This window comes from Chrysochloris asiatica, unplaced genomic scaffold (assembly GCF_000296735.1).
Source record: "Chrysochloris asiatica unplaced genomic scaffold, ChrAsi1.0 scaffold00002, whole genome shotgun sequence".
Taxonomy (NCBI): domain Eukaryota; kingdom Metazoa; phylum Chordata; class Mammalia; order Afrosoricida; family Chrysochloridae; genus Chrysochloris; species Chrysochloris asiatica.
The window spans coordinates 7978904-7991328 of NW_006408520.1; the positions used below are offsets into that span (position 1 = coordinate 7978904).

General features: G+C 36.2%; 1 protein-coding gene across 1 annotated transcript in view; it reads right to left on the bottom strand.

Moving 5' to 3' along the window:
* The window catches only part of AGL (amylo-alpha-1, 6-glucosidase, 4-alpha-glucanotransferase), a 100617-nt gene extending 88520 nt beyond the window's left edge, over positions 1-12097 (bottom strand). The window contains exon 1 of the mRNA XM_006830922.1: positions 11948-12097. Within this exon, the coding sequence (XP_006830985.1) occupies positions 11948-12029 (82 nt within the window). The 5' untranslated portion in view covers positions 12030-12097. The remainder of the gene's footprint in view (positions 1-11947) is intronic.
* Between the last annotated feature and the right edge of the window lie 328 nt (positions 12098-12425).

Below are 12425 nucleotides of genomic sequence, written 5' to 3' on the forward strand. Positions count from 1 at the left end.
CTTCTTAATGACTTTTTGCTTTCTTCATGTATGATGTTCTTGATGTCATCCCACAACTCTTCTGGTCTTTGGTCTTTAGTGTTTAATGTTTAATGTAAGGCACATAAATGTTAAACATGGAGGTAGCATTTCAATTCATGATTGGCAATAGTAACTTACGACAGCAGTAATACTTAGTTCTGCTGATTCTAATCTTTAGTGCTTTTAAATAACTTTTTGAGAAGGAAAATACCAAAATTTATACTTTTAATGCTTTACTTGGAGTCCTAGTGTGGCACTGTAGGATAAGCACTTGACCGTAAGATTGGTTTGAACCACAAGATTGTTGGTTCAAATCCAGCAGTTGCTCCTTGGAAACCCTAGGAGTTCGCTATGAGTCAGACCCGACTCGATGGCACTGAAAAACAACAACAACAATGCTTTACTTATTTAACATTTAACTTTACTTAACAAAGTGAAAAATTTATACTAAGTACCTACTATGTGATAGGGAATAAAACAGACAATCATCTGTGTAGCCTGGGTCTTAAAGGTGGGAAGGGGGCTATTACACAATAAACATAAGAAACACAGGAATAAATAAAATCATTTGGTGTAGAAGATAAATGAATGAATGCTAAGGGAAAAAGAAAAACACTATGCAGAGTAAGGGAAATGGGGCAAGAGGAGGATGAGAAGATGGCAGTAATTTTAACTCGAGAAACTAAAGGCTTGAGGAAAATGAGGAAGTGAGACATGTGGTCATCTAGGGAAAGGATTGACCAAGCAAAGGAAACAAAGATGATACAGGACTTAGGGTAGAATTCTGCCAGGTGGTTAGTGATATAACAAAATCCTCAGTGTGGCTAGGCTGGTGTAAACTGGAGTAAAGACTAGAAAGAAATGAGGCAAGAAAGACACCAGAGAAACAGATCATGCAGAGTCTTGTAGGTCACTGTATATACTTTGGCTTTTTCTCTTTCTGAACTGAGGAGTCAGTGAATAGTTCTGGGCAAAGAAATGACATAATGTAGTTTGTGTTTACAATATCCCCCTGATGGTGTCTGTACATTTCAGGCCATGATTGAGTCACTGGTACTGAACTCAATCTCTGCTGAAAAACTAGAAAACTAGATGAAATATTTGAAGTAACTGTTCAGTTGATACTGGACAACAGGGAGTCCTGGTGTGGTGCTGTATGATAAGCACTAGCCAGCAAGGTTGGTTTAATTTCAAGGTCAGGGGTACAAATCCACCAGTTGCTCCTTGGAAACCCTAAACAGGGTCACTATTGAGTCAGAATCAGTCTGATAGCATTTAACAATGACAACAACAATGGACAACAGATAAAAGACTGTGATCACCGAGAGAAGAGGCATCCCTAATAAATGCTCTAGCTTTCAGAATGGGGAAACTTTTTGGACTGTGGTACAGGGAGCACATTGAATTAAAAAAACCCAACAATATAGTACCCATAAGACACTCACTTTAAATATAAAACACAAGTAAGTTAAAAGCAAAAAGATGGAAAATACAGACTCTTTGGACACAAGTCAAAAGAAAGCTGAAGTAACTATTAATATCAGATAAAACAGATTTTAGAACAAAAATATTACTAGGAACAAAAAGTTTATTTCATAATGATTTGTTGTTGTTGTTTAGTGGCATCATTGGTTTTGACTCATAGTGACTCAATTCATCAACATAACAACCGTAAAACTTTGTGTCCCAGAACTTTAAAAAACTGCAAACAGTAAAACTACAATGAAAAATATAACAAATCTACAATTATAGTCAGAGATTTCCATAATCCCTCTCAATAACTGACACAAACACCCAGAAAAAAAGTTCAAGGAAAAATTCCATTATCTAGTACATGTAAGACAGAACTATCAACTAACTTTACCGAATTGACATTTATTGACTGTTACAATACAAAGGGAGTCCTGGTGTGGTGCTGTGGGGTTAATGCACCAGACTGCAAAGCCTTTTGAAACTGCAAGGTTGGCGGTTCAAGCTCAACAGCCACTCCTGGAAACCCTATACAATGTCACTATGGGTCAGAACTGACTCTATGGCACTTAACAACAACAATACAAAAACAGAATACACATCCTTTTAAGTGCACACACGTCTCTGGGTGGTACAAATGGTTTGCACCTATTACTAACCTAAAGGTTGGCAGTAACTCACCCAGCAGTGCTGTAAAAGAAAGTTCTGGCAATCCGCTTCTATAAAAGATTATAATCAAGAAAACCTTATGGATGAGTTCTTCTCTGTAACACAGTCACCACGAGTCAGAATCAACTTGATGGTGATAGGGTTAGCTTGGTTTTTGTGTGCACATGGAATATTTACTAAGACAGACCATATTCTGGGTTTTAAAGGAAGTGCCAACAAAATTGAAAGGATTCATACACCTAGGATGTTCTTGAAACCAAAAAACCAAAAAACAAAACCAATTCTGTTGTTGAGTCAATTCTGACTTGCAGTAATCCTATAAGGTTTTTTAGGCTGTAATCTTTTTGCAGAAGCAGATTGGCTCATTGTTCTCCTTAAGAATGGCTGGTGGGTTCAAACCATGACCTTTTGGTAAGCAGCACAATGCTTAGCCCCTGTGCCACAATAAAATTAAGTTAGAAATCAACAACAAAAAGATATTTGGTAATTTCAAAATATTTGAAAACTAAGCAATATACTTCTATTTGATCCACGGGTCAAAATTATTTCAAAAAGAAAATGAGACAGTATTAACAAATGAATAAAACTGAAAACAACATATTAAAATGTATCTATATACATATTAAAATGTATTCTAAAAGAAGATGTAATAAACGGTTTTAGCAGGCAAACAAAAGTTATTTTAATAGAGTTATTAAGTAACTTTCCCTCACTCTTACTTCTCACACTGTAGTGTGAATCTAATGATTTACTTATTTATGAATTTTTATAACATAGCTAAAATATTATTTATCAGTTACAGAGAATAGTTTTAATAGCGTTTATAATATTCTCTGAAGCTCATTACCCACCTTGCACTTCCACATTTGTGTAGTGTAGTAGGTAAGGTTTTCCTAATGTAAATCTTGTAATATTTGGCATTGTGTTAACATTTTGCACTGCCCAATATGACCCCACCTAGGACATATTTATAGTAAACCATTATTCTTTGTAAATTCAAATTTCCTGGGTTTTCTATATTTTTATTTAGCAAATCTGAAAAACCATAGACTTTTTTTTTTCTTTCTTTCTTCCTCCATGCCCCCTGGCTCGAGGTTCCCATGATTTATTTTTAAAGTAGTGACATACATAAACTTTTCTATATAGCAATTTGATATCAATATATGAATGAAGTTTATATATTTTGATCAAGTAATTTCAGAGAGATCGTTTCTGAGGAAGTAACTGGTGAAGGAAACAGATTATCTATAAAGATTTACATAACAGCCTCATTTATAATTTTTTATTTTACCCAGCTGATGTGAACCTAAATATCTAATGACTGGGAATGATTAAATAAATTATGCCATGTCTGCAAGGGGCAATATTATACAACAATTATAAGTCATTTCATCAAGAGACAGTTAACATGGCCACCTATAACTTTATCTGCATTGTAATTTTTATGCATTTACTTTGACCTTTAAAAATCCTTTCTGGAAAAAGGTATGGCTGAAAATGGAGCAGCAAGCAGGAAGGTAAAAAATACGAACAAGATAAGAAATAAGAACACCATACAAGTATAAGTAGGGGGAAAGAGAGCAGGTTTCAAAAGAGTCTATATAGTATAATCACAGTTTAGCATTAAACCAAAAAGTGTATTAGAAAGGTTTTTCATATGTTTTTATAATTTTGTAGTTGAGGAAACGTCATTTTTATATTGGAGATACAAAAAAAAGGGATAAACAGAAAAATAACTGCCCCAAAGAATTAAAACACAAAGTAAAATACTTGTGTTTTAGACCACATCTATCTATATCTTTGCAAAAATGATGAAAATTTATCATCAAGAGAAATGATGTCATTTTTAACAAGTACAAATAACAGGTTAACTGTCTAAGCATATTTAAATAACCTTTCCTCAGTTAAGTTTATACAAATAATTGTTTTTGTAGTTGCATAAGAAATTAAAGTACAAAGGTTAAAACTCATCTAAAATTTCTAAAATATTAACTAGATCAGTGGTCTCCCTATAGGGTGGAAAAAAATCAACAAATTCCCAAAATATGTAAAGATCTAGAAAATATGGTTAATAAATTCACATTTTCCTTTATATCCATCAACTGTACAAAATAATCAGTTGTTGTTATGTGCCATGGAGTCGGTTCCGACTCATAGCGACCCTGTACAGGGTTTCCGAGGCTGTAAATCTTTACGGGAGCAGACAGCCTCATCTTTCTCCACAGAACAACTGGCAGTTTTGAACTGCTGACCTTAAGGTTCGCAGCCCAATTCGTAACCACTACGCTACCAGAGCTCCTTTGTTGTTGTTGTTGTTATGTGCCGTGGAGTCGGTTCTGACTCATAGCGACCCTGTACAGGGTTTCCGAGGCTGTAATCTTTACGGGAGCAGACGCCTTATCTTTCTCCCGCGGGAAGCTGGTAGTTTCGAACTGTTGACCTTGTGGTTCGCAGCCCGATTTGTAACCACTACGCTACCAGAGCTCCTTAAGTGCCATTAATTCAGTTCTGACTCATAGTGACCCTGTATAGGGTTTCCAAGGCTTTTTAAAATCTTTGAGGGAGTAGAAAGCCACATCTTTCTCTCCCACAACTGATCAGTATATATTCCATATTTATCTATTAAATGGTGATTTTAAAACCAACTAAACTCTTTATACTGAAGATTTTAAACAGCACAGAAAATTTTGTCACAAACTTTTTTAAGTTGTACAAATCAACTTAAAACTCCTATCATGATAGAAGCATTTCTAAAAAATCCACACTCAAAAATTTTCACTGTATGTTGTTGTTATTAAGTGCTGTAGAGTACAATCTGACTAACATTAACCCCATGATAATAGGGTTTCCAAGTAGTAACTGGTGGGCTTCAACTACCAACCTTTTAGTTAGCAGGCCAGTACTTAGCCTACAGTGCACGACCAGCACTCCTGTCACTATATATGGGTGGCAATCTATATCCAGCCTGCTATCTGCTTTTGTAAATAAAATTTTATTGACACTCAGCCACACCCATTCGGTGGCATTACTAGGTGAGTAAGGGGATGGAGGAGGAGTATATGTGGACCACATCCCTTGACATTATCTGGAGAGATGACACCAAAATGTTCCCAGGGTTTATGGCATCCCTCCACACTCCAAGATGCGGGGTAGGCAGGTCACAGAGGCCTGCCACTGGACAGAGAGGAAGGTCTCTTCCTTGGTCAACGGGAAATGGAAGAGTGAAAGAGCTACGGGGTTACCGGAAGCTGTGCGAGTGGGACCAGATTGCTGGGGGTGACACTGGCTGATGGGGGTGGGTGGATATTGACACTAAGAGTTATGGCACTGGGTGATACCAACCCTACTGACATCACTGCTCTACTGGGCCCATTCATTTGCATATCATCTGTAGTTGTTTTCATGCTACAATGGCAGAGTTTGAGTAGGTATATGGCCTGACACAGTGGTAGCAGCAATGGGCTCAAGTGTAGCACCAACTGTGAGGATAACGTAGGACCGGGCAGTGTTTCATTCTGTTGTGCACAGGGTCTCTGTGAGTCAGCACTGACTCAATGGAAACTAACAGCAACAACAGTGAAAATATTTGCCATCTGATCTTTTACAGAAAAGATCAGCTTTTCCTTTTTTTTTCTTTCAAAAAACTTCAATTTACCTCAGAGTCAAATTGTTTATTTTTTGAAATACTACTTGCCATTCCTGTAAAGTATAACAAACTTCAAACACTTTAGTAATTCATTTTTAAGTTTGACAATCTCTGTGAGGTGAAAGAGACTGTCATGGTTACTGGACCTCTTGTTTCAAAGTGTTATAAATAGTCTACTGCTTAGGATAAGATAACCTGCACTTTCACAGAACCTGGCTTACGAAAAACAGCAATTCATGGCAAGACACTAAAAACCAATTGTTCAACTTATCTAACATGCAAACTGAAAGCACCAATGTTAATTTATATGTTAGCTAAATTTACTTTTTTATAACTAAAATCTACATATTTGTTGCTGTTAAGCGCCATCAAGTCAATTCTGACTCATAGTGACTTTGTATAAGGTTTATAAGGTGTGGCTGGTGGGTTTGAACCACAGATCTGTTCGTTAGCAGTCCTGTGCTTATCCTAAAGTGTAACATCAGGACTCTATATATAGATACAAAAAATTCTGTATTTTCCCTCTACACCCACGATATAGTTCAGTGCATACTCCCAGGGTTACTAAGTCACTCTGTAGACCTGTAATACTAATGGCTGAAGCTGTAAGTCTTACATACAGTAAGTGAAGCGTTAGAATACTTAAAGAGTATGTCAGATTCCATAATCATTTGCTCAATTTGCTAAAATTAGCATAGGTCATAATAGTACATGGTGTAGCTATCTTATTCCTCACATTAATACTAGGAATACTTTTCTCAGATTAGCCATATCCCTCTTGCAGACATCTAGCAAGACGTAACTAAATGATTAGTGCAAATGAAACTTTTCTATCTTCTCCCCTCCACTCAATTTATATAAACTCAAGCTGCTACACAAGGAACTATGATATATGAATATTTCTTTTTAACCAATAGTAAAATTTATAAATTGTACCAATTTGTATAAAATGAAAGGAAGAATTTCAAGCTTGGGGAATACCGATTTTGTTCATTATTCTGACAGAAAGAAAGCCTATGGGGGGTTTGGTTGGAAGAGATAATGATTTCATTCTTACACAAGTTAAACTATAAGACTCTATAAAGATACTTTCCAGGTGGCACAAGTGGTTTAGTGCTTGGCGACTAGCTGAAAGACTGGCAGTTTGAACTACCCAGAGGTACCTCAGAAAAAAAGACAACCCAATGGAGAATTCTACTCTGCACAATTAATTAGAATCGACTCTACAGCAACTAACAAAAAACATAGACATGTTAGTTTTGAAAGTGAGTAGCATTCGATCTTAAAAAGAAAACGAAAGAAGAACGAAGAAGGACTTGATAATCAGTTAAGTATAATCCCAACTTTTTCTTCAAATTGAATTGGTTACCAAGTCCTAGTAATTCTGAAATGTCTCATACTCTGCACCCTCTTTTTCAACTTGGATGTAGTCCAACCTTTATCTTTAATCTGACTTCTTGTTTTTTAAAGTCATAATTTCTGTCTCCAAGGTTCCTTTTCATCAATTCATCTTTCACTTTACAAATTATCTTCTAATAATGATAGAATTGCATCATCGTTGTTGCTAAGTGCCATTCAGTCAGTTTCAACTCATAGGGACCCCTGTATAGGTTTTCCAAGGAGCACCTGGTGGGTTTGAACTGTTGACCTTGCAGTTCAGTGCTTATCCTATAGCGTCACACTATTTATATTTCGATTTATAGTATCTAGATGAAATTACTAGTTTTAACTAGTATTACAGAATCAATGATACCCCAGTTTTTTTTTAAAAAACCTGGAACAAAGGCAACACACAGTAAAAGAGTGAAAGAGAGCTAATGGAAATATGAAATACAGAAATCTGGCAGGGACTAGGGTGTCAGGATGGACAAGAGAAAAGTCATTGTGGAAGGAGCGAGCAGGGAAGGAAAGGAGGACTGTATGAATGTAGGACTCTAATGATGGGAAACAGTATGATACAATCTTGCCTGCCAAAGGTAAGAGTCCCATTATAGAATGTCTTCAAAGTCAGGCAGAGGGATTGCATTTTTATCAGGAAAAATCCTCACAAGTGGACCAAAAAAAATCATGATACACAGAGAAAAGACTGAAGTTGTCAAAGACTGCATTTTGCTTGAATACACAATCAATACTCACAGAAGCAGCAATCAAAGAAATTAAATGACAGATATGCATGTGCCTGGGTCAGGATGGCCCATACTATGGAACCACTAGCAAAGAAGATCTTTAAAGGAACTTTAGCAGCTGAACTTCTTGAGTATTTTAGAAGCTTACTTTTCATTTAATAAAATAAACACAAGTCAAGATTTCAGACAAACAATGAACAACAGATTTCCCTTCGTCTTGGAAATTTGTTATAAATTCATAGAACAATTGGGAGTGTATGGAATTAGTGCCAGATCAAGAAAAATGGTTAAACAGTAAAAATTAGGAACAGTCATCATGTTCAGCCTCTCATTTAAGCTGCTTGAAACTTTGGACGCTTGAGACGCTGTAGACGTGTAGACACAGAACAACTGACTTAATAGGAATGCCTGGCCCCCAGCTCCTTTTCCACTCATTATGTTAAATCCCTCTACTGTGTGTATTGCTCTTCTTCTGTTATTAGACCCCTCAAAAATATATGAGGGGGCTTAAAAAATTTGTGGAAGAATAGACTCAAAAGATAAAGGAATTTTTCCACAAACTTTTTGAAGCTCCCTCAGATTTACATCTTTAGAAATTTGAACTCAAGATGATTTTTAAAACTCAAAAAGAAATTCAAGGTTAAAAAAAAAAAAAGAAATCAAATGATGTATTGCAGTAGGCAAATCTGCTGCATAGGACCTCTTTAAAGTGTCCAAAAGCAAACATACCAGTTTGAGAACTAAGGTGTGACTGACCCAAGTCATGGCACTTTCAATAGCCTCATATGCATGTAAAAGATAGACAATGAATAATATAGATGATTTATGGTGTTGGAGAATACTGCAAGTACTATGGGCTGCCAGAGAACAAACAAATCTGTGTTGGAAGAAGTACAGCCAGAATGCGCCTTAGAAGGCAGGATGATAAGACTTTTTCTCTCATATTTTGTACACATTATCAGGAGAAAGCAGACCTTGGAGAAAGACATTATGCTTGGTAAAGTAAAGGGTCCGCAAAAAAAGAAGACGACTCCCTCCCAACAAGATGAATTGGCAGTCGTAGCAGCAGTTGGCTCAAGTACAATAATGATTGTGAGGATGAAGCAGGACTAGTCAGTGTTTATTCTGTTGTACATAGGGTTGCTACAAGTCAGAATTGACTCAATGGCACCTAACAACAACAACATCTTGGTGTGGTACTGTAGGATAAGTACTTGTTTGCTAATCACAAGATTGATAGTTCAAACCCACCATGGGAACCTAATACAGGGTCTCTATGAGTTAGAACTTACTCAATGGCACACAACAACAACCCCATAAGAAAGAACCGAACTGCTCCATAGGGTTTCCAAGACTATAAATCTTTAAGGGAGCAGAGAGCCTCATCTTTCTCCTGAGGAATGGCTGTTGTATTTGAACTGCTGATCTTATAATTAGCAGACTCAACATGCCACCAGAGCTTAACTAGCATTGTTGTTAAGTGCTGTAGAATCAGTTCTGCCCCATAGTGACCCTATATATAAGGTTCCCAAGGAGTGACTTGTGAGTTTGAACCGCTGATGCAGCGATTCAAACGATCTTGCAGTCCAACACATTAACCCACAAGACCAAACCAGGACTCTGGCATTGTAGACAGCAGTTAATAAAAAGAAAAAGGGCTGTATAAGAAAATATTTCTAGCATCAGGAAGGAAGATGCTATGGAAAAGACAGGCAAGCAGAGATATTTACAAAGAAATATAGGGCTAATCACTGGACTTCTAATTGCATGGTTGGCAGTTCAAACCCATCAACCGCTCCTTGGAAACTCTATACAGGGTCACTTTGAGTCAGAACTGACTAAATGGCACTTTACAACAAAAACAAGTGTAGATATCTTATTATATAATACTGGTATAAAATCTGGAATCCAGGCTAGATTAGACATATAGAGTGATCTATTTAGGGCTTTTCTGTAGGATATGCATTGGACTGCTAACTGAAAGGCTGAAAGTGCAAACCCACTACCTGCTCTGTGGGAGAAAGATGAGACTTCCTGCTCGCATAAGTATTTACAGCCTTGGAAACCCTATACAGGGTCATGAGTGGGAATCAATTTGATCCATGGCTGTGCGTCTGGATTTGGGGTTTTTATTTAAGGTTATATTACCACAATCCCCCAAACACAAATTCATTGCTGTCTAGTTGATTCTGACTCATTATGATCCTACAGGATAGAGGGGAACCGCATCACATGGTTTCTAAGACTGTGGTTTTGAACCACCAACCTTTAGGGTAGCAGCTGATCGTTTACCACACTGTGCCACCAGGGCTCCTTTTATCACTATAAAGCATATTACAAATTTTGATTTTCAACAAAAAGTAAGTTAGACAAAGAGAAAATTACTACCCTCATTTCACAAGTATGCAAATTATTGCTAAGCATTAATGTGCCTTTCCAAAAGACAGTTTGTTAGCCAGAACTGGAGTCAAAGTCTTCAAAACTCGATACCTTCCTCTTGTCACCATACTCATAGGCACTGGCAGCTCCAGGGCCTTCTTTCAAAGAGTCATTAGCACAGAGACAACAGAGGAGACCAGGAAGCTGTATAATTAATTGAGGACAAGAGATCAGAAAAAGAAAGGACTCTCACCCGCAATTAATTAAAATGTGGAAGGAAGAGAACCCAATAAGAGACACTAACTTGACAGGTGTGTTCAAAACCAGAAAAATGCAGAGTCAGAAAAGCCAAAAATGAGTACATACTTGGTGATCTTAAATGCAAAACAAGGTTGGATGATGGGGATTTGTTAAGGAGAAATGACATTTGATGGCTGACATTCCCATCCCCCCAAACTTAACTCTTGAAATATGAATACTGGGATAATTTTTTTTTCAATTCCTTAAAAATAGTACTATTGATGCCCATTTGGTACACTAACACAAAGAACTAGATTTTAAAAAATTTTCATACATTAAACTTCTATTGTAAGTTATATTGACACAAAATAAGTGAAATAATTTTCAATCTTGAATAATAACTTTATAAAGTCTAAGAAGAAGATAAAGCTCTCATATAATTAATTATTCTTGTGGTAGTTGTGGCTATGTGCTGTGGAGTCGGTTCTGACTCATAGTGGTCCTGTACAGGGTTTCCGAGGCTATAAATCTTTATAGGAGCAAAAAACTCCCTCTTTCTCCTATGGAACAGCTGGTAGTTTCAAACTGCTGACCTTGAGTTTAGAAGCCCAACTCATAACCACTATGCAACCAGAGCTCCTTACAATTAGCCTTATAAAAATATGACTATTTACAGTTCAAATATATTTCAATAAAACCTAGTCAGTTATTCCACTTTTTATTTGACCAAAAAACATTTTCAGCTTTTACCTTTTTCTTATTCAAAAGTTTTGAATATGCATAAAAAATAGTATCTATATGGGAGTGCTGTGGCTCTGTAGGCTAAACACTGGACTGCTAACCACCAGCTGCTATGTGAGAGAAAGATGAGACTGTCTGCTCTCACAAAGATTTACAACCTCAGAAACCTCATACTGGGTTACTTACTAGGAGTGAAACTGACTTGCTGATACTTAACAACAACACTGTACTTTTTTCTGTGATCAATTTTAGTAATCCAAGGGTTCAGTAGAGTAAAAGTATGAGCTATAAAATGTCAAACTACAGCTATACCCAAAACAAAATTATGAAGTACTTTACGACATTTTAATAATAATAAATGCTTATTAGAAATACAATCAATGTCCTAACTATATACGTAATTTCTTCTGTCTTAAGCCTGCAAAGAAAACGATTATTTTATCCTTGCTCTAAAATGACAGCTACAACATATTTTCAACTAAAGTTAACTGTCATTAGCGATGTGTTTAGAATAGTGCAGTCTTTGCACTAATTAAGTTTTTAAAAAGTCTTTGAAAATTATATTTATATATATAAGAATTTAAAAAAATAATGCATCAATGAATTAAAAATGTAAAAGACACAAAACAAGCTAATTAAACAATTGGCTACTGACCTTGTTCAAGTCTGAAGAGTGTCTTTTCCAGCTTTTCCATTTCGTTTAGAAGTAAAATTCGAATCTGTTTACTGTGTCCCATTTTGGCTGTTGGAGGAGTTGAAATCTTTCAGAAGAAACAAAAGAACTCCAAAATCGAATGAATTATCCCTGTGAAACAAAAAGGAATTAGGATAAAAGACAACTATTACCTTAAACTCCTCAGTGCACGCAGCTACACTTACATGTTCTAGATTATTTTAACCCTATAAGAACAATGAGAAATAATTAATCTTATAATAGCAGGAACAACAAAATTGATAGTCGTTTCTTCCCTTCCAGCACAAATGAGTAAGATCGAAGCAAAAATACTGATTTATAGATTCTGAAAATAAATTTTAAAAAACAAACAACCACTAAAGAATTCTTGAAAAAGCAGTAAGTTTAGGAAAGCCTGGAGTTGGGTGGAAAAATTCCCAACCCCAATCCAAACAGCTCT